The sequence below is a fragment of the Tyto alba genome, unplaced genomic scaffold (genome assembly GCF_018691265.1).
Source record: "Tyto alba isolate M040663 unplaced genomic scaffold, T.alba_DEE_v4.0 Super-Scaffold_21, whole genome shotgun sequence".
Classification (NCBI taxonomy): Eukaryota; Metazoa; Chordata; class Aves; order Strigiformes; family Tytonidae; genus Tyto; species Tyto alba.
Genome location: NW_024881295.1, coordinates 9250427 through 9278181, shown reverse-complemented (window position 1 = coordinate 9278181; position 27755 = coordinate 9250427). Strand labels below are relative to the sequence as shown.

At 42.5% G+C, this 27755-nt stretch overlaps 2 protein-coding genes across 4 annotated transcripts; one reads left to right on the top strand and one right to left on the bottom strand.

The window, feature by feature from the left end:
- Positions 1-783: 783 nt before the first annotated feature.
- TM7SF3 (transmembrane 7 superfamily member 3) lies at positions 784-19699 on the bottom strand. Of its 3 annotated transcripts, none has more exons than XR_006165556.1 (13): positions 19255-19411; positions 12894-13048; positions 10893-11043; positions 10347-10467; positions 9392-9563; positions 8162-8339; positions 6751-6837; positions 6238-6318; positions 5349-5501; positions 4161-4258; positions 3616-3778; positions 2557-3079; positions 784-2148 (listed from the first exon to the last, which is right to left on the bottom strand). XR_006165556.1 is itself a non-coding variant. In XM_042795504.1 (13 exons), exons 2-13 carry the CDS (start codon positions 19322-19324, stop codon positions 2817-2819), a joined length of 1692 nt encoding a protein of 563 aa, XP_042651438.1. In that variant the 5' UTR covers positions 19325-19352; positions 19493-19699; the 3' UTR covers positions 784-2816. The 3 variants fall into 3 exon arrangements, 2 of the variants coding, with proteins under 2 accessions (XP_042651438.1, XP_032842170.2); XM_042795504.1 differs by adding an exon at positions 19493-19699 and having other exon boundaries at positions 784-3079; positions 19255-19352; XM_032986279.2 differs by having other exon boundaries at positions 784-3079.
- A 1498-nt stretch (positions 19700-21197) lies between these two features.
- On the top strand, positions 21198-26707 carry MED21 (mediator complex subunit 21). Its single transcript, XM_042795270.1, has 4 exons — positions 21198-21284; positions 21492-21606; positions 23208-23308; positions 25975-26707. Exons 1-4 carry the CDS (start codon positions 21243-21245, stop codon positions 26149-26151), a joined length of 435 nt encoding a protein of 144 aa, XP_042651204.1. The 5' UTR covers positions 21198-21242; the 3' UTR covers positions 26152-26707.
- Positions 26708-27755: the final 1048 nt, after the last annotated feature.

Genomic DNA, 27755 nt, shown 5'->3' with positions numbered 1-27755 from the left:
TAGGCAAGCTGCCTTCCACATGTAGCATTCCAGGAAGCAGCAGTGAGGCTGTGCTTTGTGTTTTTAAAGTGAGGAAGGAGACAAGAACAAAGGAAGATCTGTTTCTTTGAAATGATCAGTGTCCTTGAATCCACTTGTGCAACACCTTGTTTAACTGCTGGGAGAAAATAGTGTGGGTGTGAGAGTAAGGGAGGAGGCAGAGAGTTTCTCTGGTGGATTTGAGGCAGGACTGGAACACATGCAGACCTAGGAAAGCTCCACAAGCAGCTAAGACAAATACCACAATGTGATCATTGCAGAATTACAGTGCAGCAAAAACTGCAGAAAACCCAGTTAAAGAAGTGTACTGAAACCATACCATACCATCTCTTAGCAGTTTTAATAAAGACAAAATCTCCAAGTCAGGATCTTGGAAAAAGACTTCAAAGCCCAGTTCTACCATAAGACTTCCTACATGATCTTGCAGCCTAGTTTCCTGTCAAGAAGTGCATGACAAGCATTCCTTTGTTCTCTAGAACCTCATCTGATGAAGCTATATTAAAAAAAAAAAAAAAGCCTCTTTGGACTATGAACTTCCTCACTAGCTTCGTGCAGAACATAACCACACTCAGCCTCTGGGTGTCACTGCAACTACAGTAAATCCTTACAACAGGTCAGCAAAACTCCCACCTCATCCCCTGAGAGGCTAACAAATTTTTCAAAACAAACTATCCCTACAACACCAAAGGTAGAAGCTAAGTTGTAAAAGCATCATTGAATTCAAAGAGACCCCTTTAGTTCCAATATTATTTCAAAAGACATCTTTATTATAAAAGATATAGAAAATTAGAGTTAAACTTGTTTTTCCCACAATGTTAATCACAGCAGTTATAAAAAAAAAAGTAAACATGTTTAAGAGCATTTGTATACCAAATAAGTGTTTGCTACTTGCCATCAAATACAGCAAAGACATGCTCAGTATCAGAGCAGTAAGGGCAGTCAGCGAGTAGCAGCCTGCTGGAGCTCTGCATTTACCCCCACATGCCACACAACAGCACCCTGAGGCAAGACCCAAATTGCAGGATTTCAGCCTTGCTCTGCTGTTTGAGGCTGATGTTCCAGCTCCAAGCAATCATGGGATTTGTCTCTCAATGTCAGATGAGCTCAGTCACCGCAGATACTAGGTCATTAAGATTTCACTCCTTAAAGAAAAATGGCCAGTGAGTAGAATATTTTGAAGTCATTCATTCTTTTCTATTGCCAGGATGTTTTAACCTTCAACTAGGTTCCCAGATAAAGTTCTTTCACCAGTTTCCTTACAAAGAGTTCTTTCTTACATACTTATTGCCAAGAATTTTAAGTGGTGGCCAAGAACTTAAGTTTCCACCCGTAGGGCATTCACTTATGGTGGTTCCATGCAGGTAGCAGAACAGCCACTTACCTTCAGACAGGAAGGACTATGCACTTTGCTGCCCACACTAAAGGTACAAAGATGGTGAGAAGCAGCGGGAAGAGCCACCACAGCCTGTATCAAGATACAGGATGCAAGGCTTCAGCCGACATTTAATGCATGACAGATCACCACGTAAACACTGAATGTGAAGACCAAGATTGGGTATGGGGGGCAAGGGCAGGTAAAACCAAGGACAGCCTCAGGACTGCTTGTGCATTTATGTGAGCTGAAACCATAATGCTCTAGTCTGCATTTTGGAAATGGCTGTTTGTTTCATTTTTAAGGAAGCGAATAAAGCCACCACACGAGATTGCAATCTTCCACTGAACACAGGAGTAGTCCCTTATCTGTATTTATACTGCATTCTGCTTTGGGCAAATGCAATTCAAACTGATAAGGAACACATTCAATCAGCAAGGATCCTGCCCTGTATTTTGCTAGCTGGATGCTGTTTTCACCCTTTAAAGGCAAAATTAAAATATACATTGATTAAAAATAAAAATAGTGTTTCAACCAATTCCAGGAAAAAAACTGCTGTTGGCTACAGAGCTTATTTAGTTTTTTTCTTTTGTGACAGCACCATCAAAAAAGAGATTATACCAGAAGAGAAATAAGACACAGGCTGTTCAGAAAGCAAACAAGGAGGCAAACCTCTTGTGTTCTCTTAGCAGTCATCTCTGCACAGAGACCAGATGACCAGCTTGCTACAGAACCATCTGAAAGCGAGGGAGAAAAATCTTCTTTCTCAGATCAAGTCCACTTCCTGAGCCACAGTGTGCATGCTTACAACAGTCAATTCAGTGCAGTTTAAATTCAAGTCACTCAGTCTAGCTTGCAAGGTTCAATAATACTTCTTGGAAACAACTGTGTCTGCTGCCACGCATTTTGTATCTATGTTAGAAGGTGATATTTCAGTTCCTGCTAGAACTCTTCCTGTGTATGGTCCTTATCCCTCATCCCTCACAATCTGACAGACTGCTCACCTCCAGGAGCAAGTCAGGCAATATTTCAGCAGTAGTTTCCATGCTGCGAGGGAAGAGCCAGCAATGTACAGGTTGCTTTATAAGGGCAGTTTTATACTTCACATACCTAAACATCAAACTAGATCACCGCAAGATAAATACCTGCACTTGACCATTAGTACAAGGTTCTGCAGCTAGACATACACATTACAGCAGGCTGAATGGGCCATGGAGGAGTCAGTCACAAAACAGCATGTAGTGTAGCAGAGAGGTAACTCCTCTTCCAGGTCGGGCAAATATGATCCTCTTAAGCAGGACAAATTGGCAGCGGTAAATCCTGCAGCACTGGCTGGTTTGCTGGTGATCACTCATCTTGCCATTCCTAGACGTTTCCTCTCTGTTCCCACCAGTGATTTGGCACGTTACAGAAGCAAGGGAGTTCTCTCACCAGCCGGCTGTTCTTTCTGAAAAAACTCTTTGATATGCAGTAGCTTGTTATGGATTCTCTCTCTTAGGGGAGGGATATGATGGCTAGGATCCAAGACATTCGTGCTTCTGCGCTCCCTTTCTCGCTTCCAGGTGAGATAGGGGTGTGGTGGGAAGGGCACTTCACTTCTTTCTCGGCGAAGCTGCACAGTTACTCCGCTGAGGGCCAGCATTGTCCACACTGACAGGATAATGAAGTCTGAAAAAGGAAAAGAACAGATTCCTATATCAAAGCAAAACATTCCCTCCTTTCCCAAGCACAAACACTGAGCAAGTTTAGCGACAGAAAGGAAGTACTGTGTCTGCATCCTCACATGCCTGGAGTAATTCCATGCAAAGGCAAGAACATAAATGGAGTTGGAGAGGAGTCTGTTCAGTCACCATTGGAGGCGTTTTGACTGCCCGCTCTGCAGACACATCAGCAGGGTGGCAGTCCAAGCCTGAGAAGCACCTTTCACAAGGGCCTTTGTCACATAACACCTGCTGGAAGTTTGCCACTTCTGAGTCCACTCAGTATTTCTTTTAGAAGACTAGAATTTATCATCTGGGTGTTAAAACCCACACTGTACTTACCATGTTCTCCTTTCATCCCTTCCTATCCTCACCCACTGTTCACAATGGAACGAAAGAGGCAGTAATGGTTGGTTTGTTGTTTTGGGTTTGTTTTTTTTTTTTTTTTTTGTTTGTTTGTTTGTTTTAAAAAAAGAAAAGAGACATTTTAAGCGCAGTACTCACCATTTGTTTGAAAAGGCACATTGGTGTAAGCTCTGCTGAAGTAATCATTGAGGACCCTCCTGAGTAGGTCTAAGGTGATGTAAGCAAGACTTGTGTAGACATAACAAGCAATAGCTAGGATCACTGCATAGGAGCCCACTATTCCAGAGGCCAGTATGTTCAGCTAGAGGGGGAGAAAACACCCAGCTTTAAGAGACTGATAAACACTCCTTACTCCCCACCTCCTTAAAGCAGTATTTTGTATCAATTCTTCTACAAGAAATCAGCTACACACACCTGTTATCCAGGCATCCTATTAAGACAGCAGAAGTCAACTAAACGCAAGTGTTAGCAGATGCTACATGCAACACTGCAAAAAGTCATTCCTTTTCTTATGGACCATTTGCACAAGTAGGGCTGAACAGGAACTCCTAGAGCTGGTCGTGTGCCAAGCTTCATGAAGCTGTGTTAAATTTTCTATACATATCCCACAGGACTACATTTTGCATTAAGGAGTCTGATGCCCCTTCCTCCCTCCTTCTGAGGTGATGGTACAGAATACTTACAATTCTTGGACAGCCAACAAAAAGCACTGGAATCATCAAGGCTACAGAAGAAAAGGTCACCCAGAACACCACATCATCACGGAAGACCCTATAGTCTCCTGGAAAGACACCATAATCCACATGTAATTTATTAGTTAGCAAAACATTTCCTTTTTTGTAAAGTGGTTGGGGGAGATCTTTCCCCCCCAAAATTCTATGCATTCAGAAATATCTGGAGTACAGTGTTTAAAAACTTAACTTCTGAGCTCAAATGCTGATTGTTTAAGATGCACTGTAACAGTTACTCAAAACAACAGAAAAAGTCTGTCCCAGTTGAATATCAGTCCTGTACTCTAAGTTAGGACAGCAGATCTAGTCCATGAAACAAAGATTTTTGATGAGGTATACATTACTGACTTGGTAAGAATGAAAAGTACCAGAGTACTTCTGCCCAATAAGAAGCCATTTAGTTGCCTATATAGGTTTATAATCAATAAACCTGCATCTATGCAAGTTTGGATCTAGTGTATGGTGCAAGTGCAGCCATCACAACAACACAAGGTACCAAACTCTCCTGGCTTTAGGAAGAGTAACCAAGTCACTCAAATACTACTTTGCTCCCCCTGCTTTCTAAGGCCTGTCAATTAAACAGAGGAGACAAGCTGACCACCGAGTCCCCATTTTACTTTGAACTGTGACTTGAGTCAAATCACTGACCAGAGAATGAAAACTCCCACCAAGGGATCTTAAGTACAAGAGGTTTGAGCTTTAAAATTACAATAGAGAAAGCAGTGTGGCTGATGCTCTGAAGTCAGCGAGGGATTCCGGCTCAGCAGCCTTGCTTCCTTTTAAGCGATTTGTCTATTGTTTCTCTCAAAGTCATTCTAAAGACCCTGATGATGTCAGTTCAGCTGCAAATACAAGTGTGACTCTTACAATGCAATGCTCCCAGAGCCTTGCACTGTAGGATGGTGAAAGGTAACAGCAAGAATAGCTCTTAATCCATGATGCCTTTATGCCTGAGGCCTTCAAGTTAGACTATAGATTTTTTTTTTTACTGTGTCTTGTTCTGGATAGAATACAGGACAGACTTTGAGTTTGTGCCTGGAGCAGAGCTGCTCTGACAGACTGTTGCGGTGGCATGCAGCTTAGATATGCAAGAACACATCACAATAACCAGCACCTTGCAGTAGATATTTCAGTGCATACCCAGTGGAGTAAAGAAGACTGTTGATGAAAAGAGAAATCCCAGCACAAGTCCAATAATAAACATACAGAGTAGGACAGAGCCAAATCTCCACCAGCTTGCAACCAGGACAAGCCCTCCAATAATTCCAGCTACTGCTGTCAAAACAAGACGCACTGAAAAAGAAAAGGGGAAATCACAACAGTCATACAACTTCAGTTACTGCAATAATGTATTCAGCAGCTTTACTTACCTGCTTGATTGTTACCTAGCAAAAGCTTTCTGGAAAAAGCCAAACAAAAGTATCAGTATTTGCTTCAAGCATTTCACTTAGACTCCAGTCTGCAACTGCAGAGGTGCTACTGAAAGAGCGGCACAGGGCTGGGATTAAAGTCTTGCTACTATGTACATCAGTACCTTGAGTTCCCAGGATAGCTATGGTTGCAAAGGTAATGCACATGTATCAAAAAAAAAGTAACTATGAGGTAGGACAAAGACAAAAAGAACTAATTCTTGCTAGTCTAACAAGCAGGGTGCAGACCTTCCACTTCCATCTTACAGATGAAACATGCATCCAAAACTGAGGTCCACCCTTCATGAATAATGTACAAAGGAAGTATATTGCAAATTTCCAGATTGTCTAAAACCCTGTATCTTCCTTCAATAGATACTCAAATGTGTCTTTTATAATTCCAGCATTTAATTCTGCATCACTATTTGATGTTGGAAGCAACAGTTACTCTGCTGCATATTCAGTTATTATGGTTATCAGAGCTCAGTTCACCTACCTAGGTATCATCCTCCTATCCTTCCTGAGGCTGGCCAGCATCAAGCACGACTGAGATTTTACTTAAGAGATTCCAAACAACAATACTTTGGAAGAGGATTGAGTATCCTGACACATCTACTCACCATCATAACCAAGGCCAGTTACTCTTGTAATGAATACAAAGAAGAAGAAAGCTGTGAATATGAAGCCCATGAAGAATAAGTCTAGAGACAAAGGAAAAAAGATTTAGTATGCTGTCACATCACTTCATACCAAGCCCACTTCAACATATCTTCAGACATCTTCATGTTATAACAAGGAAAGAACATACCAGCTCACTGGCTGAGAAGTACAAAAGGAAAGTCAGGCAACACTTTGTTCTGCAAAAGGGTGTCCTCAAGCACTTCTAAAGGTCAAAAAATTACATATTTATTTCTATATTGCCCAGCATGCACCCTAGTATTATGTTTCTATTATTTGCATACCAGGAACTTCTTGCCCTGCACCTGTACAAGCAAAGCACTGGACCTAGTTGGCACATAATCACTGTCACATGAATCTTAGTAATAACACCACCCTTCTAAGTTACAGAAAATTACATTTACAAAATTCCAACCAGGCTTACAAGAGAGAAAACCACCCAAAATATTCAGTACCTGTTTTCCAGAATCTGTGTCCAAAAAAGCAAGTGAAAAGACCAAGAACACCAAGAGCAGTGAAGAATACTTTGGTAGAGAGTTTACCTACAAGGAGAAAGAAAGGGTTACTAGAGCGTTATACCTAGTTGTCCCAAAAATGAGACAAAGGTAAGGTCAGGTTGCTGTCACTGAGTCTACTGATAACTTAATAGCTGCCACTTCCTTCAGACACACCATGTGAGCAGATCTACAATGCTTGAACTAATAGTTATCTTGATAGTTATCTCCAGACTATTGAAGTAGTTCCAGACTCATTAAAAAATCAAGAGCTTCCTCCTTATTCAGAAGGCTGAAGTTTCTGTAACGATTAGTTAAGTAGCTGTAACTTGTTGATTATAACACGAGTACAGCTTAACCTGAAAATTCTCTACTCAGCTTTAAAAATGGGGTATCCAACCATTTATAAAATCCAGTGCTACAGGATTAATGACCCAGGCAGCAGCCGTAGCTTTTATCACTGCAGCCTTCACCATAATCTCCCTTTAATATATTTGCCACGCAACAGAAAGAACCATCAGCATCCCAGTATCACTCACCTCTGTCTCCTAGGCAAAATTCTTACTGGTAATTAAGCTATTTAAATAAGTAAACCACATCTTCCTAGTTCTCTGAATTAGAGAAGAGATGTTTAGCCTAGATAATTTGTCTCATGTTGTCATTAGATGACACTGAGTTCGACAACAGTTACTTGTGTTACAATATATGATAAGAAAATAATCATGACAATAAATCTTACTTTATGAACTATATTCTACCTGTTATTCTTATCCCCTCCACAGTCATAACAGGAGTGGTAGCTTTGCTCTTTCTGCTCAAATTCTATCATTATGTAACTTGGTACAAAGTAGCATGACTTTGTAGACAATTCTACTGTTGCTGACATTCTCTTTATGCTTATTTTAGGTGACTATCTCCTTTTAAAATATTTGTATGTTACCAATTCCTGTTAGCACCAGCACAGCTAGAAGAATCAGGCTGGACCCTAATCTAGTTCACATTTTATTTAGTTTCACATGCACCATCTACAGTCCTACAAGTGATTGAAGATTATGTATCCAGTTCAAATGGAAAAAGCTAGAGTGGCACTAAGAAGTTGAAAGTTATATATTTGAAAGCCACATCTTAAACCTCCATTAAGTTAAGCCTTCAATTGCTAATAGTACTTCTTAGTCTTATCTCATCATTCTAGAATTTCCTCTCAATCGAGAAGTAGATTTCATCATAAAGTAACAACATACATCCACAGTGTAAAACAAAGAGTTCATTCACACATTTTTTTAAAAAACATAAATCTCAAACACACCATTCAGCATGTTGGAGCACAGCAAGCTTGAGATGAGTTGGCAAAGATGTACAAGTCCCAACTTACTGAGGGAAGAGCAGTTATCCACTAGATCAGCAAAGCTGCAGGCATATGTATGCACAGGTATGTATGCAGCAGAAGTATTCCACAGAGGATCCCATACTATGACATTATAGATCACACCTTGTCCAGGAAGCGAGGAAAAGTAGACATTGGTCTTGTCATCAGTTGTCAACGTAAGCATCTGGAAGAGTAAAGAATATTTTTAATTGCAAAGAACTGCTTGTCACTGTTACTGTTGGCACGTTGACGTGTCCATACAGCTGAGAATACTCAGCAGCTCAAGAAAGGTGATCAGCAAGAACTTGAGGCAAGAGCCCTCTCAGTATCACCCATTGCAATATTCAAGGCTCACATGACTAACTCCACTTCCTCCAGCATTACTCTATTTTTTGACAGGGGAGAAGATTCTCCCACTCATATGTTTTGCTCCTCCCCATCTGAAGACACAATTCAGGTTTCCTGCCAGTCTAATCCAGGTCTGGCCTCTGAAGCAGGCAAGGCTGCCATTCCACTCCCTAGCAAGGCCAGGAAGATCACGGCCACCAAGATACTCCCCTTTTTGTCCCTTCCAAATTCTGCTGGAGGGTAGGTAAACATGCAGCAAGTGTTTGCTCTCACATATCAGATCTCTATGTCACTACAAATGGTACCTGTTTCTAGTCCAGTTCCACTCTATTCTCCCCCCTCCTCTCTTCCTTGCATTCCCTGCTCAGTCCTCAGCATCTGAGCATGCCAGACCCCAGCATCTATCAGGCATTGCAGGAGACTATCCTTCTTTGTCAGAAGTGACTTTGCTTCTGGATTTATAGGCATTCAGTGGCAGCACAGCTATAGGCAAGCTGTCTTCAACGTCACTGGAGCACTGTGGCTAAAGCAGTATTCAGCAAGCAGGAAGACACTTCAATAACAGCATGTTTCATTGAGAAAAGGGTGCAAGACAAACATCCCACAGGCTAATCACTAACACCTACCTAACATCAGAGTTTATTGCAAGAAGTCTCAATTCTGCCACATTTCAGGCTCTGCTAACTAGCCACCTCTATCCCAAGAGAGAACTATTGACATTTTCTACTCATCACTCCCTGTATACTTCCTAGACAGAAATCCCAGATACAAGCTAGAAGCATCAGCAGCTTGTTTATGTTGCCACTCAAGGAAGATAAGCACAGGGGAAGACAAAACATAAGATAGTGCCACTACCACATGCCTGGTACATCAGTGCTTCAGACTTACTTTAATGCCATTGGCTTTGATACTTTGCACCTCAGACATCTTCCGTATGTGGCTCATGAGTACCATTTCAGAGAGATCATTCTCTGGTAAGAAGTACTGGTAGACTTCATAGCGCAGTCGCCATCTGGAGTTCTGGCCAGTCCCTGAATCGCAGGATGGTGGGTTTGCTCCTCTACAATTAAAAAGAAAACAGCTGCATGCCCAGACCAAGCCCCCAGATCTTCTCATTAGTTTTGAGAAGTTGCCCATCTGAGTTGGCAGTATTTGGCTTCTACTCTTTAGAAGTTAACACCAGCAACCAATTAAAAAACTAGACTGTAAATGTTTGTGAGCAGGCTACCGCAGTATTATACAGAACCACCCTGAGGCAGGTAGTGTCTGTGCCGGTACCCGCATTTACCTTCACAGAGGCTTCCTATGGCTTGTGATGAGGAACCAGCACAACTCCAAGAGGTCACAACACCCAAAGATCACAGCACCACTGTTTGTTTTCCCACGCACGCGATATATACACAGCTCTGAACACAGCCCTCCCCACTCCCTGCCTATCACCTGTGACACCAAGCACCATCCAGGAGATAATGCCTTCATTCGAAACCTCAATATTAAACAAAACTCTAGGTCATTATTATCCTTCAGTACTGGTAAAGGAACAACACCGGCTATAATACACAATTGCTCCTCCAATAGATTAAGTCATTACGGGGAATGGGAAGATCCAGTATTTGCTGACTGCTTGCACCTCTGAAGTTGCATAACCTCTCCCACAAGATGCAACTCAACTTTTATCTCTCTCTCATATTACATCTCCCCTCCTCCTTTCCCCCATTTTCTTCCCAGTTTGTTGCAGCAAACAATTTCTGCCAGCAGCTGGATGGCCAGCCTTTTCAGCAGATTCTTGGTTTTTGATCCTGGCCAAAGATCTTGCTAAGTGCACTGAAGTTTTTCCACACACCTGGTATATCCCAAGTTTGCAGGGGCAAACTTGATGTGTATATCAACCAATGTATAGTCTAGGTAAATATTTGGATCCACTTCCAAGTCAAATTCTAGATTGCAGCCTCCAGGAATAGGATCTAGAACAAATTGAAAATAACTGTATTAGTTTTTACTTGCCTGTTATGCAGCAGAAAAAAAAAGTTTTAAGATCTTAGCAATGCATGTACATACGTACAGGCGTAGTCTGCTTGATGAGCACATAAAATTGTCAGGTTCTATTCTTGCAGACAACACAAGTGGTTTCACTGCAGTCTAAGATAGGTCCTGACACATATACACAGCAGTTTTCTACTCTTAAGGCTGAAGCCATGACAAGACCATACAGTACAATCTATGCACAACTTGCAGTTCAGCAGTGATACTAAACTTTTTCAGCCCATTCCAAAAGAATTTCTAGCATCTCCATGTTTGCAGCATGTAAGAATATCACCTATGAGAGGTCAACATTTCATAGTTAACTTGTAATAAGAAGAGCTGGTATCCCTTAACAATAAGAACATACCTTTCTCCATATAGGGGATAGAGATAGCTGTGCTGAGCACCTGGCTGGCAACCAGTGAACGAAGGTACCACGTACATACGGTCTGTTGGGGCCGAAGGACGGAAACCAGTCCTTTGTCTACTCCGGTTCCTGAGCTGTTCACGGATGGATTCTGGGCAGAAACAAATTACATAAACAAGAAGTTCTTGAGCAGATTTCTACCATAGCTCAGTGTATTCCACAGGAGTCACATTCAAACCTGTAGGGCATAAATTTCCGTGCCAGTTACCACAGATGAGGCATTCCACCATTAGCTAGCTAGTAAAAAAAGGAAGATGGAAAAAAGGAGCTGGAAGAAGGGAGTGGCCTCTGACACCACACACTGCCTAGCTCAGGCTCAAAAACCCAAGTGATAAGTTTGAGACTGACAGAATTAATAATCACAAACAAGTTGCAAAGAAATCTAGATAGTTGAAGTCTACTACTGCACCGCAATGGATTGACTAGTAAAGATGTGAAAGGATTGAAATATCCCTCACAAAAAGTCAAGAGGCAGCACTAAAGAGCATTCTGGGAACCCAAGTGCAGAAGCACCTCACTATCTGCACCAGAATGGAGATGACTATGACAGCTGGCTTAACACTAGCCATGCCAGACAAGAGCTTGGGGCCAGGTTAGCTACCAACCCAACTCCCACCATCACTGTCCCTTTCAGAACCAGGGGTCTTGAGGAAAGATCAGGCAGCAATGGCAGTACCACACTCACAGCTGGAACAACAAATTGACCTGCAGTCAAATCTATTCTTCAGCATGGTAAATGTGCTTTTGTCCAACTCCACAGTTATCCGAGGCAACACTAATGAAGCACTTTGGACCTGGCAGACTTCAAGGTCTGGCTCAGTTTCATATTTCTAGAGGCAGGCCAGCCCTAAAGCAGTATAGCCATACTTACATATTGCTGTCCTTGGCCTGGTAAGGCTCATGAATGCAAAGAGAGTCTGAACTAACAGCAGAAGATTCTACCCATGGTAATCAAAGACTGAGTAGGTGTAACAGTAATGCCTTAGCCCTGTAATCCTGGCTGTTTTACCAGTACAAAGATGACTGAGCTGGGTGACTTGTGTTACAGGTTATTCATCTCCTAAGGTTCCCAGGATACTTCTTGGCACTCAGTATATACTCATTTGGAAAATACTGATGGGGAGAGAAACAGGATGGCAGCTGTCAGATCTCCATCTACTACCTTCAGCTTAGTCTACGTTCTGCTCAAATACCACTTAGAGCCTCATAGCACCATAAAAAAAATTTAAAACCAGTGTTTTAGATTGCATCCCAGTAATGATGGGACAAACTAAGTTCCGTTTATGGCAGTACAAATGCTTATATTGTTGGCTAGAAGTAGCAGCTTTCACTGGAGTACTAGGGAGGAAGTCTTCCATGTGCCAAAGGAGAATTAGATTCAGGACAAGGAGCTGTGTTAACAATACACCATTAAGACCACGTTGGATGGGGCTTTGAGCAACCTGGTCCAGCAGAAGATGTCCCTGACCACAGCAGGTAGGGTGGAAATAGATGATCTTTAAGGTCCCTTCCAACCCAAAGCATTCTATGATTCTATACCTGTAGTGGCTAGATTCAAGTCACGTAAGCAGCAGACAACTAAACATCCCAAAGTGATCATGTATAGCGTATAAGGTATCTGGCAAATACTTATGGATCTGTTTTTAATTTGACCTGTGACCGCTATCCATCAGCTTGTCAAAAGCACCCCTTCCACCAAGAACAGAGCCCTGAAACATTTTCAAGCCAGCTCCAAAATTCCTTTAGCATTCAGTACTCTAAAATAGCAACTATTACAAGAAAGTATTTCTGAAGCTAAAATAATACTGTCCAAGAACCATGCAGGTAAGATATTAATATTATTTATATCGCTTCAGTTCTATATTCTTACATGTACCAGAGCCAACTCCTTTGCTGAAAGAAAAGTAGCACTTAAGATCAGAAGTGACACTCTTACCATACCTTATCAAAGGATATCACCACATCGCTTTGCTGAGCATGTACTTGAAAAATAACAACAGTCACATTGCTTGCAATGTTCCTGATTACGGCTTCTACTGGATTGGTCTGATTAAGTAGCACATTTCTGAATTTTCCCAAGGAGAGCTCAAGAAGACCTGTATTATAAAAAAAAAAAAAAAAAAAGACGACATTTATTTCTTTTGACCAGAGGGAAGCAATTACCAACAGGATCCTGCAAGCTTCCAGTAGCCCAATATGAGTCAGCTGAGAACACAGCGAGATGTTCTATGCTACTCATCCTGTAAACTGTATTAAGGTTTCAGAGACTACTATACACAGAGCTATATCTATAAGAACAGATACAGCTAGAGAACCCACCATGCAGCCTGGCACTCACCTCAGCACTTGGGGCAGGACATCCTGCCAGGAGCTCAGTATCTGATACAGCTGAGCTCATCAGCAACAGCCACTAGCTGCAGCCTAGGAGCTAGTGCAACAGCCACTAACATTCAGTAGAGTAGATAAGGGAGGATACTGAGGACTGCTTGCTCTTTGGCAAATATAGGAGAGTATACTTCTGTTAGCCAGCCAACTTGCACAATACCCGTTTGGCTTCCTGGGTGAATTCCCATGGACCATGAGAGTCAGAGTCAACTTCTATAACACAGAGTCAAATCTGTAGTTTACATACATATACTTACCCACTTGCATTTATTTTCCATCTTTCACTCCCACCCTATTCTTAATTATTAGGACTGTTGCACCCTGATTTCTCTAAAAGCCTGGCTAATTTTTCCAAGAAAACAACAAAGACCATTTCTTCTTACGATGAGCATAACCCCATGATCCAATGTCATTGAAATTTAAAGAGAACCACATGACCTCAGATATAAGATACTTTGAGAATCAGCTTTGGCTTGTCATTCAAGTCCTGCAAGAAAGCGTGGTTTCTCCCTGTGCTGGGCTCTTGAGAGACAGGGGATGTCAAGGGAGGAGAGAGAAGCAGCTGTACAGAAGCCACAGGATTACCTTTTGGTGGTGGTTAGCAGGCAGACTACATGCTTACAGAGAACGTATGATGCCTTTCAGGTTTTTCCCTGAATTCCCCTGTGTGCAAACAGTAGCCCAGCAGACTTAAAACTTATCAAGCCTAAACACATACACAGTACTTCCTCAATAAAAGTTGCCTCTTCTAGCATAAAGGGTTGATACTGTCAAGTACCCCAACAGAAGCACAGACTAATCAACAGCACCATCCCATATATACTATTGCTGATGTCTCAGGTGATCTGGGACACATCCAAAACTGTACCCAGTACCCTAATTCCTCTCCTGCTATTTTTCACTCTCCCCTGTCAAGAATTAGCATACTTGGCCAGCTTCTTTGCCTCTCGATGATATATAAACAGAGGTGAGCTCCTACCCTCATGCCCCCTCCACTCACCTCACAGCAGAGGAAAAGTCTAATTCATCTCATCTTGCTAACTTCAACCCATGCTCACCCCAAAATTTGATTGGTACCAGTACTGCATCACCAATAAAACCACAGATGAAATATGGGGAGGAGGGAAAAAAAAAAATTCTCCATTTTTGTGTCCCATCATCTGCAGTGTGTGTTAAGGTAGACAAAGGTTCTGCCCCAAGTTTTCAAACAGTTATTAATGTAAAATTAGAGCTACAAAAAAGCTTTGTGTATTCTTCGGTTTCTGAACTGAAGTCCCTTGAGCAGCATTCAGATATCTTCCGCTTCACAAGACCTCTTTCATTCTTAGCTCTTAAGTCCTACCAGAAATGCAACTAGCAGTACGAATGCTAAAGAAAAGCATTCTAAAAGCACAGACTACACATCTACGCATTCAGAAATTTGGAGTGAAAGCTCAGAATGCAGGAATATTTTTCTTTGATCTTTAAGAATTTTGGCATAGTTTCCTGAACCCCAAGTTGTTCACACTCAGATGTTTTCTTCAAGAAAAAGCTAAAGCCATATACATCCTCTTTATGCTTTATATCACGGGGGGGAAAAAACTGCATTGCACTGTTTTGTTTCTCACCTTCACTCTGTACTCATACCCAGAGGCCTCTGCATAAGCAAGGAGATATTTGTCAGCAAGGCATGCAGCCACTGCTTCAACATGATCATGAGACTCTAAATGTCAGAGGCACTCTCTCAAATTTAATTAGTGTGGTAAATTAAGGCATGGTGTTCTACATTACTGTTTGCATAATTGCTCCTAAAACAGTGCATGTGACACACATTTTAAACCAAAGTCTGGACTGAAGAGTGTAGATTCAGGGTGAAGAACAAGAAGGGCTACATCCATCAGACAATCATTTTTCAGCTTGTTGTTCATGGGCTCCTTGACCCACACTTCTAGTCAGGCTTGAAAGATGACTAAAAGGAGGGTTCAGAAGCACTGCAGAGCAGCAGAACCTTCTAAGAAGTTTGCTGGAAGAGCAATTGCTATGTGGCCATGGGCCTACAGTACCTTTCCATCCTTCTCTTTTCTGTCGTTTGAAAAAGTCCACTGGTGGTGCTCCAAGGCAGAAAGGGAACATAGAGCCAGACAAATTAACCAACTCACAATTCGTTTGGCCTATTGCTATTGCAAGTTCTCAGACAGGCATTAGACTGTCCGAGCCATACAGAGGTCAGTGTTGTCAAAGATGTTTTGAAGGACGGAGACCCCCATGAACATGTAGTACTGGCCACAGTGTGCAAGCTCGGTGTGCTACCCTCAGTGAGATCAAACAGGGCTGCAAGTTCAGCAACACACACAGCAAAGATATCACCACCACAGAAATGAGCTGGCTGACCCATCAAGTCAGTAAGAAAGCCAGTAACAAAATCCAGGCATCCCAGCTTTTTTTATTGCTTCCCTTGCTTCAAACAGTGAAGGTCTGGAAACACCCTGTAAGATGCCAGGCTATCCCTTCTTCCTCACTGTGTAAGGAGAAGTATGATGGTCACTGCATGTCAGAGTAGGTTTGGGTTAAATACAAGAGAGGAACCCTCATTATTACAGAGATTATCAACGGAAAACATACTTAAAGGAAGTCAGCATTGCTGAAACTGAGCAAGAGCAGAGCAAAGATGGAGTACTGAGCGTGTATTAGTCGGTATACTAGTATCAATACTAGAACAGGACCAGATAGTCCAGCATATAAAAGAACTGATGAACAGAGATGGACAACAGTCCACTCTGTCACTCCACATTGTATCTTTTTTTTCCCACATGAAGGGTAAAACCAGTAAGGACAGCAAAGGAATTGAACCTCTCAGAGCTCTTCTGAGATCAGAAGTCCTCATTCCTAACTCTAAGCAACAAGGCAATCAACTCTACAGAGGCTCAGCATTTATTATCCCTTCCCTGTGACATGCAGTTTCCCCAATCAGCAACACCCAGCTTGAACCATTTCCACTCCACCGATTCAGTGCCAAGCTCTCAGTAAACCACATTTCCAACTCCGATAGTCAAGTGTCAGTCCACATCAACAGTTAACCACACAAGGTTCTTGATGATATCTAGCAGTCCAATTTCCATTACGAAACACAACTGAAGAAGTGCCATTGCTGCCCATACAAGAACAATCTTTACCTACAGACCCATGCTCAAACATTATGCTTGCCTCAGACAAAGAGATTCCCCAAGTTCAGAGAAAACACCTTTCTACTTTGTGCCAATCAACTTACAGTGGATATGCAGAACAACCTTACATAAGCTTTAAGAGGTGAAACGAACCTTCCAGTGTAGGGAAAATGTCAACAAGTAGTCACGTGAAGACATTTAATGGAGATGAAATGCAAGCTCAGACTGAAAACTAGTTTGAGTAGGGAAAACATAAGTACACAGTTACTTAAGAGAATAAAGCCAGTAGCCATATTATATCGAACCTGTAAGTCCATCCATACATGGATAAACAGCAGAGTCCTGATACAAGGTCTCTGTGTTCCCACACTAGTAAAACCCCACATAAAGACCCCACCCACTCCCAAAAGAAGCAAGAAAACTTGTGAAAGCTTCTAAACTTTAATTGCATGTGCACCAAGTCTCATGCTTAGAGCACAGTTTGATGCTTAAAGCAGATAGTGCCACAGAAAGTGGCTTATTACCAACTGCACCGCTCCCATCCCAGAAGACTATTCTGTTCACCAAGTTAGGGCTCATGAGGTCTTCTACAGTCTGAAAAGTGAGGAAAATACCACTCGTCTCACCTGCTTACAGTTTTACTAATCCGCTTCGGCCAGAACATGCCACCTTGCTGGCACTGTTGATTAAGATGTCACTTGCACATCCGGGCAATGATGCTTCAAGATGCAAGCGATCATCTGTCCAATACATTCAGACAACTGAAGAACTTTGTATGACACTTATTTTAAAATGTTGTCTCTGCATAGACTAAGCAGCTAGCACAAACTAAGTTCATCCAGAGAAGCTCCTTTTATGAAAAAGACACCATTCAATCCTGATTACACTATAAATTCCCATTGCTTTTTCCAACACTAAACTTGGTTTGGATCTAACAAACAAGGCCAGTTACACTCCTACTTCATGAAGTTAGAGCTCCCTGGAAGGTAACAGACATGATATATAAAGCACTTCTGCACAAATACTAGGAGCTGCAGCCCATCAGAACCCCAGAGAGGTAATACAGGCCATTAGGGGATTTTACTTATCAGTACTTTTATAATTAAGCAGGATCTTCCAGTATTAGGAGATAGCAGAGTTCATCCCTGCAAACCTGGGTGTCCAAGGCTGAGTAACCACAAGACAATTTCAAATAAGTGAACCATTAAGCAACCATCCTTGTTTAAAGGGTCTAATGATCAGCTAGACATTGATAGACAAATTACACAGCTCATTAGCTATTCGTGAGAAAAACACTTTCCCCCCCTCTACCCTCAGTTCTGCAAGGAAATACAGCAACAGGCTCCTTCAAGACAAAGCAGTTAGCTTGGTCCCATATTCATTCTGCCTTTTTACATACTGTTTAAAAAAAAAAAAAAAAAACAACACATGACCTATTTTCAATCAAGTATGGGAAGCAAACTGCTTGTCATCATCTTTTAATACAAACATTAAAATCTAAGTACACTGAGCCTTCATTCTCAGACCTGCTTGTCACCATCAGCTGCCAAGCATAAGCTTCGAACGCCTGCAAGAAGCAGGGAACATTTGGCTCCCCATTAAGATTTTGGGCATGAGACTAGGGGGTGGGCAGGGGGCTGATCCCAAACACTGTCCTGCAGCCTTACAAAGTAGCCCAAGAATAGATTTCTCCTCTTGGACAATTAAGCTTCTTTAGAGGCAAGTTTAAAAATAAATTAAAAAACTAAGAAGCTGAGGCTTACATCAGCCCTAACATATCTTTGAAAGGAAAATTAATATTTCTTCCTTTATTTAAACAGATAAGAGTTTAGATCTTAATCAGAAAAAAGCAAGTCAACTGTTGAATCTCCACAAACTATACTTACCTCTGCACACCTATTTTAGTCACATGCAGGAACACAGGGGAATTACAACAAAAAACACCCACACCAAATAAAGTCAGATTACATCAGCATGGCCAACAAATAACTTTAGGAACCAAGCTCCAAGTTCTAAGGGGTTTTGTTCATTTCCTTAATTGTATAGGGACAGTGATTTTCAACACAATTCACAGGGTGCTGGGAACCCACGACCAGTTGTATGTGGTCAAAAAAAACAAAACAACCACCACCACCCTCCCACCCCCCCAAAAAAAACCCAACCAACACTTCTGCTATTAACCTTGTAACCTTGTTCCCTTTCTCATATAAACTTATAGGTAGTGAATGCTACCTTCTTAGAAGAAATACAACTCTACACCAGACCCACTAGCCTGATCCCTATCCCTGCATCTGCACAGTTGAAATTAGTCCAGCATATCCATGTAAGAGTTAATATGATGGCGTTCATAACAGTTAGGCTGTGAAACAAAAAACAAAGGTAGAAATAAAAAAAAAAAAAAGGAGGGGGGAAGGGGGTAAATGGGTTCTCCCTGCCCACATCAAGATTATAGATAACCATGAATATATAAAACTCTTCTCCAGCCTCGCAGGCAGCTACATCTTCGCTTTAATCATCACTCTTGCTAAAGCCTCCAGATAACAGCAAGTCGCTCCGCCGCACCCCCCCCCCCACCACCCCCCCCCAAAAAAAAAAAAAAAAAAAAAACACACCTCTGCAGGCCCCTCCCGGCAATAAACCCCTTCCCCTCCATCCTGCTAGCTGTCGACCCGTCCAAAAAAACCCTCTCCCCCGTACAAGCCGGGCTCCACTGGCCCTCCACCCGCCTAATGGCGGCCCACGGCCCACAGTTCCCGCTCCCTCCCCGCGCTCACCTGAGGCGCCGCCGCGGCGCAGGACCCCCAGGAGCCCCAAGAGCACCAGGGCGCGGGGAGAGAGAGGCATGGCGCTGCGGAGGGAAGGGGCGATGAAGCTGAAAGCGGAGCAGGGCGGTTAGGAGGGGCTTAGGCCGGGCGGGTCCTGTGAGGCGGCGCAGCGCCCGCGAAGGCGGGCGCTGCGCCGCCTCACAGGACCCGCCCGGCCGGAGGTGGGTCCCGCCAGCCCCTCACCCACCTGCGCGATGAGGCTGAGGTAACGGCCCCAACCGCCGTCCCCAACGGCTTTTTATCCTCCCAGCTACTGGGGGCGGCTGAGGGGCTTGGGAGGGTCTCTCAGGTCGACGTGGGGAGGGTTGAAGAGTTTTGCTGTGGTTTGGATTTTTTTTTTAGTATTTTCTTCAGTTTTTGGTTTTTTTTTTTTTTTTTTTAGTGCAGCCGCCGTTTGTTTTTACCTCATGAACAGCAGTAAGAAACGCTGCTCAGCCTCAGAGGCTCGCTGCTGCGTCTTCAAGGCGCCTCTGGCTGCGAAGGTGATTCACGGGCACGTGACGGGAGAAAACAGAAAGCAAGCTAAATGTCCCTTTTTTTTTTTTTTTTTTTTTTTTTGGGGGGGGGGTGTTTTCGTTTTTGGTGTTTAGGCCTTATTTATGAATTTGCATCATAACCTAGGCTCTAAAAATCCTTGTACGATCACCCTTATTGTGTTTATTTCTTCCCCAGCTTGCTTCAATCACGTTTGCAGTTAAAATATAAAAGGAAGCTGTCAGTTGGGCATAAGAAGAACAGAGAGATGAGTGCCGGTCCACATTTATAGCTATTTCAGATAAACGGGTGTACTTTTTTCACCCTGCGTTTGCCTACTGTGCTTAGGAAAGCACCCTTTCTCCACCAGGTTATCTAGTTTGCGGAGGTTATTTTTGTTCTGCTCCACAAGGTTCCTGTAAGTCAAAATCCATGAGATATTAAAAAGTCTGTTAAGTTTAGTGCTTGCCATTGTCATAGTTGACCTCTGAGACCTTAGTCACTCTTTATTTACAGCTCAGTGTTCAAACTGCTCACCCGTGGCTCTCAGTCACAGACAAGCAGTGCCTGCAAGAGGCTTGTCTCGTGCCATGAGCCTCACTTATTCCAGGCTCAGTCCTGCATCCACCGCGCTCCTGGAAATCCAAGAAGGAATCTGTTGACTTCAACAACAGCTGCAAACCCCTCAAAAACACGCGGTAGGTTTTGGTCTGCAGCACAGCAGTTTGTGGCTCGGCTGTTTAACCGAGGAGCGTGGAGGAACCCCACAGCCCAGTTTACATTTGCAGGCCCACAAAATCCTAACCCCAACCATGCCATCAGAAAAGCGCTTTTGTCAGGTGGGCTTGTGTGATGGTAGCTGTAGGTCACTGACCAGTTGGCCAGAAGAAACTCCTGGAGGTCTCCAGCCCAGCTGCCCCTTGAAGCTGGACCACAGCCGACATGAGAGCAGGTCACCCGTGGTTTTGCCTCACCGAGCCCGAAGAGCCCCGAGGACAGCGGGTGCTCAGCCTCCCTGGGCGTCCCGTCCCACCGTACCCGGCTTTCAGAGATGAGAAAGAAAGGGTTTAAGCGCTGAATGACCATCAGCTCGATACCGGTCGCGTACCGACAGGCACAAATCGGCCCCGTGGCACACCACCCTGCTGCCGCTAGCACCAGCGTGTTTCACCCAGCCGCGGTCATGAGCGCGGATAGGTGTTTCTGACGGCAATAATGTTAGCCCCTGCCAACGGCACGGTGTCAGCCGAAGCCAGGGCGGGAAAACAAAAAAAAAAGTGCCAGAAAGCGGCTCCTCCGGCACTGCGCGGGAGGGGCACCGGGCCACCTCCCGGCCGGCAGGGGGCGCGCCAGGCCCGCCCTGCCCCACCGGAAGCCGCCCGTCCCCCGCCCACCCAACATCCCGGCGCCCTATTGGCTGCGCCAGTTGCTGCGCGCCCGGTCAGGTGGGCGGTGGCGGCGCCATGGCGGATCGGTTAACGCAGCTGCAGGACGCGGTGAATTCGGTGGGGTGCCCGTGGTTCTTCTTACCGGTCGGAGGGGTGCGGGACCAGCCCCCAGGTCGGGGCTAGCGCGGGGAGGGGGGGCGGGGGTGCTCCCACGTCACGCCGCGGTGGGGGGTGGGCTGCCGCGTGGGGCCCGCTGGGGCGCGGGATGACATGGATGTCGCTTTAGTGGTGAAGGTAATTGGCGATCTCTCCACTTGCTTGCAGCTCGCGGACCAGTTCTGCAACGCCATCGGGGTGCTGCAGCAGTGTGGGCCCCCGGCCTCCTTCAGCAACATTCAGACGGCGATAAACAAAGATCAGCCTGCTAATCCAACGGAAGGCAAGTCTGTGTTTCCTAGCAGAATGCCAACGTGTTCTGATACAGTACGCTCTGCTAATACAAAATCTCTATTTCATGCTCGGCAAACCATTTCCCCAGTAACTGGTGGAGTGATTGAAGTGATAAATGGATGTCAGCAGCATTTGCTGCCTAAGAGTGTGATAGCAGAAATGTACTTTTAAGTGTTAAGTAAGCATTACTATGTATATTTTGTGCTGGTTTCTTTGCACAGATGCAGTAGCTCTACAGATATAAAACATTTTAATAGAATTGCTGCAAGAGGTAGTTAGTTGTACATTACTTCCAGGAAGTCTTTTTTAGAAAGAATTACTGTTAGTCTGATGAAATCATGTATGAATTTTAAGTTCTCCATGTCATAAGCTTTTAATTATTTGTGTTTCTCCATGTATTTTCTGCTTAAGTAATTAATTAAGGAGTAATGTCATGTTGAATCACCCCATTGGCATTTGTGGTGGTGGTGTTTGCTGTTTTGGGGTTTTCTTGAGAGACAAGAAACTGGTCTAAGAGGTGCTGAAATTGGCAAGCAAACTAAAAGTTCTCTCATATTTGGGACTTTCAAGTTAGTATTTAAATAACCATGGTTTTCTAATCCTGAATCTTTTTTATTCCTTTTTCTTGGGGGGAGGGAGAAAAATATTACCTATAACTTGTATCAGATTAGGATATCGGGGGGGACTGGTTTGGAGTGCAGCAATGCACTTTTTAGGACAGTTGAATACTGGTTCATTGGTCTGTGGTGGTTTGCTCTCTGATACTGGAATTAGTTGGAAGAGCCAGCAGAAAGGTTTGTTTGCTTCCTTCTCTTACCTGCTGCCGTCCCAGGTGCCAGCATCAGCGTGGTGCCAGGAGCTAGAAGCTTTGCTAGGATCTTAAAATGGTGGGTCATGACTGACCTCTCTCTTGCTTTGTCTTTTCCTAAAATTCTAAATATAGTCACTTCAGCAAAATCGTACAGCCATGTTAGTGATTCTGATGAGCAAAACCAAAACTACTAGTTACGTGTCTTTAGATATCTGAAGTCTTAATAAGAAGGTACCTTAAAACTCTTTACAGGTAAACCCTGTGGTGACCCCGGGTAAGCTTTAAATGGATATGTTGGTTTTGTTAGGGTGTTTGGTTTTTTTTTTTTAAAGTTAAAGTCAGATGTACCTTTGAGAATGTCAATCTCTTCTATAGATTTTTGACATTAGAAAATATTTTCTCTCTAATGATCTCGAGGACTGAAATGTTAAATGAGTTTCTAACTACTTGTCAATACTTCATGTAATGACTAGGGTACTTAATACTGGTGTTAGTAATTTCTCAATTATCTAACTGTGGTGGATTTCTGGCTATTTTCTCATTTGTACAAAGCCCAGCCCTTTGTATATCCAGTTACCTTGTTTAATCTAGGATTGGGATCAAACTAAGTTTATCTTCTAATACGATTGAGTTCCCATCAGTTACAATACTGTTGTTTTCTTCATGCAGGAGAATTCTTAACACCTGCATACTTCAAGAATTTTCTGTGCTGTGTATTCAGAATTGTGCTTATTTCTAATAATTTACTGGGTAGGCTGACTTTTTTTTCTTTTTCAAAGAGTACGCCCAACTGTTTGCAGCACTGATTGCACGAACTGCGAAAGATATCGATGTTCTAATAGATTCCCTGCCTAGTGAAGAATCAACAGCAGCTTTGCAGGTAAGAGTGTTCTTAATTAAACTATCTAAACGTAACTGAAGACCAACTTCTCCCTCTAAGACACGTTTTTTACTCTAGGCCGTGTAATCTTGAAAAATTATTTTAGTATAAGCCTGAATTTTTCATGAGGGTAGCATGTGGGTACTTTACGGGCCTAGTGGAAATACTGAACTTTCATCTAGTTAAGATTATACACAGTTAGAATATTTTAACCTTAGTTTTCTGTTAGAATGTTGGAAAAAAAAAAAAAAAAAGTGCTTTTATCATAATACCACAGTACTGTAAACTGCTATTCCTTTTTTTTTTTTTTTTTTCCCAGCTAGCCAAATATTAATACAGCAGATGCAACATATCGATACGTTGTGAACTTTTTGTTGATTCTTTTTTTTCTTTGGGTAATCTTTCACATTCTGTCACTCATTCGGAGCGTGTTTTATTTTGTAGCTGCAGAGCTGACACTTTACTGAAGCCTTTTGTTCTCCCACAATGTTTGTGGTTGTTAAAGGGTTTGGAGGGCATCCTTTAAGTTCCCCAGCTCTGCCACAAAACAGTTCTTCCACTTTTCAGTAATAGGGTGTCCTCCTTTGGACCAGCCAAACCTGGTGCTTTTGTTTCTTGCTCCTTCTCCCTTTAGACCAGAGGTGCTCTAGGAAGAGCTTGGGAACAGAAAGCAGTTACTGGCCAGGCAGCTATTAGCAGGGGCAGCCAGTGTCACAGCCTCCATTCCCTGTCTTACAGGAGCTGGACTGCTGCAAACAGCTTGTGAATCCTTTCACAATGCTCAGCTGTTTCCCACTTTCAAAAAATGCCTTGGACCCTCAGTTCAAAGAACACTGCTGTGTTGGGGTTTATTTTGCTGTTATTTTTACAGATATTGCCTATTAAACAGCATCCTCTTTTTGACTCTTAATTGCTAGATTTACATCAAGTATTTTCTTTGTTACAAGGGTGCAAAGAGTGCTGTTTCTCAGAGAACCCTGGAACTGCTTTAAAATCACTTGAAGGTTTTACACTTGGGTTGATAATCTGTAACTGTTCAAATGCATTTTACAAAAGACTAATACTAGAGGTGCCTGTTGGTCTAAATACAAATGATTTGACAGTGACATCACATTTGGTTTTAAACAGAGGAGGTTAAATTTGGAAACGTTGCTAGTAGCAATAATTGCTGAACATACTAATTGGGCCTGTTAACACCAGCATAATTTCCTGTAACTGCATATTTAACAGCTGAAGACAGCTTTCCTGCTGCAAACAAATTACATGCTTCTTCCATGATTGAGCAGGGCCTGATCACAGTGACAGCTGATGCAGGGAAAGCTGCAGAAAGAGGTGCTGGTTATCCAGTAGGGGCATGCTTTCCTTAGAGATGATATTCTTCTTGCTCTGTTAATGCAGAACTTGTTTCACAAGAATTTCTCACCCTTGGTGGGGTTTTGAGCTAAGTTATCTTGGATTCCATCACTTGCTGATTCTAGTTTTGATTTTTATTTTCTGTAGTTTAATTTGTTGCAATATTAAAGATAATTATTCTGACATTCTTTTAAAAAACTGTTTTGAACATGCTTGAAACACTCTGAAATACAAATATGCAGTATAAGTTATGTTGAGAAGTGGTAGATGGATACTTGACTAATAGAGATATGCTCAGGCTGACCTGTTTTGGTTTTATATTATATATATTTATGCACACACTAAGGTTGTCTTGGTTTATGTTTCAAATCTGAGGCTTGCCTTAAATGATAAAAGGGGCTGCTACACTAATGCCTTACACAATCTACCCATCCCTTTTTTGTTCCCTTGTGGTGAAGTTGGCAGTACATATTCTCAAATCTGTGGTTTACCTGCAGTCAACTATTTAGCAACTGAGACTGAAGTAATTGAGCTGGATTGTAAATTTCAAACTTCTGCCTTTTGCCATCTTCCTTCTCTGACCCTTCCTCCAAGGGCTACCAAGTCCTTGATGTATATATAAACCTTCACTGTAGACATCAGTGTTACAGAACAGAAGGTAAATATGTGGACGGAATTTGCCAGTTAGTTTAAGCATGACTTCTTAAGGACCTGTGTAACTGCTTTAAGAAATACCAGTTTGAAACTATTTTGTTTTGTCTTTTCTGTTACCCAGTTAGAACAAGTTTTAGTAGTTTTAAATTTGGTAAATATTTTAAAGCAGCGAAATAAAACCTTTTAACTTAAAAATATTTTAGTAAACTTTGTCTAACTGAGAAGCAGTTTGATTCTGAAACAAAATATTGAAGAAAAAAAGGTTAAATAATACAGTTTCATCTGAAATAGGCTATTTAACGGAAAGATTTAAAGAAGTTATGTTTACATCTTGCTGAGCACCTTTCAGTAAGGGAGTGGGGAGGGAGATAAATAATTGCTTTTCATCAGGAGAAGCTGTACTAAGCCAAGAGTCATTATATGAAAGAAGCTAACATCTTTATTTGGTATTTTGGGGGTATTTGTGTTTACTCCATGCTGGTTTAGGCTGCAACCTGTAATGACTTGCTTTGAAGTTGGTCGTATGTAATTCAGGGGCTAAAGAGAGAATCTTTCTCTTTTCTAGGGAGCACTAACTGTTCCATCACCTACCTTTAGTAGCAAAGTCAATTTTTATATTTTATTTGAAGATTGGTACTTTTCTCCCTTTTACTTCAAAGGCCGCTAGTCTGTACCAATTAGAAGAAGAAAATCACGAAGCAGCTGCCCGTCTGGAAGAAGTGGTCTATCGCGGGGACATGCTGCTGGAGAAGATCCAGAGTGCCCTGGCAGATATCGCCCAGTCGCAGCTGAAGACGCGAAGCGGGACGCACAGCCAGTCCCTGCTGGACTCGTAGCGGCAGAGGGCAGCGCGCCCCTGCCGAGCCCGGCCCTGGGTGGGTGGGGAGCTGCGACACCCAGCCCGCGTCTGGGGGGACTCTCGAGTGCTCTGGTCGTTCGTAGCAACGTCTTTTATCAAAGCTCAGACTGCAGGCTGTGTACAAGAAACACTTCCACTGTAGAAGCGGTGGTCCTGTGCTAGAATTACGTGTATTGATGTATGTTTCCTTGACTTAAAATAGTAATTCCTGAGCTTGCTTTCCTGTTCATAAATATGTCTGACTTCAATCTGATTTGTTGATCACACAAGCCTTTTATTCATGGAGGAGAAGAATTCTCCTACATTGATTCCCCTATCGGGAATTCAGGAGGCAAATACATTAAGAGTAATTGTGTAACTTGCGCACTCCTACTTTCAAACTTTCATGTTCTCCTTGTATTTTTTGAAAGGCTCAAGCAGACACGCTTGAATTTGCCAGAGTTCCATGGAGACAGTGCTAGACAATGATGTGAATACAGTGGTGGCCATCTGTTTTAATCAACAGAAATGGTAATTAAACATTTGAATTGGTACTTGGCTGGTTTACCATCCTTTACAGAGCATTGGCATATCATTTAAAAAAAAAAAAAAAAAACAAAAAAAACAAAATCTGCAGGTATCTGATATTAGCATTTATTATAGTTTGTAATTCACAAATGGGTCTTTGACTACATTATTGCCACTGACATGCTTACTCTTACTTGCTCGTGCCATTTCTCTTCTTTTGCTGATATTCTGCATTCTTGTGGCAACTGGGGAATGCCACCAAAGCAGACAGTAATGAGGAAGCTTTGGATGACTGGGAAGAAATTAGCAATGAGGAAACTGAAAATAACTTATTACGTAATGTTGCTTTTTAGTGTAAGCAGGGGCTGCCACGTGAATGCGGTGATCATAAGCAGCAAGAGGCCTGTTGTCCCCAACGTGCTCTAGAGAGTTTTTTGGTTTTTATCTTCACCCACTGAATCACTGAACAAATTTTTGCTCCTCATTTTAGGACTATAGAAATACCAGCATCTCTTTTTATATAAAAAAACCCAAACACACCCTCCCCCCCAAACAAAAACCAACCAACCAAACCCCAAAACACTAGGTAATGTAGGGTTGAGTGCATGAACTTGGAGTTGAACTGTTAGTAATTTTCTTGTATTTTTGAGTTAGCAGCCTTACATTATTTTGGGATGCTGTTTATTGCCACGTAAGTGCTCTTTTCCCAGTCAAAACTACCTACTTCTATATATTCGATATACTGTTACTAACTTGAAAGTTACATGTGCTGCTGTTGCATATAGACAGCTAAAAGCAATTCAAATGTCTTTAACATCCCGATTCATAAGGAATTAGATGCAGCTGCTCACTAGATGGCATCAGTGAGAGTATAAGATAGCACAGGGTGCATCTTGTGTAAAGCCTGTTTCAGGGATAAAAAAATACAAAGCTGTTCCTAACAGTAACTAAAACTGCAATATTTAATCAGACTGTTATTTAATTAAATATTTAATATTATTTTGTCAAATTTGAGTATCTGTAGTCATAAATTTAGTCTGCTACTGTGAGGCTTTTGTGCTGTCCAGATTCTAC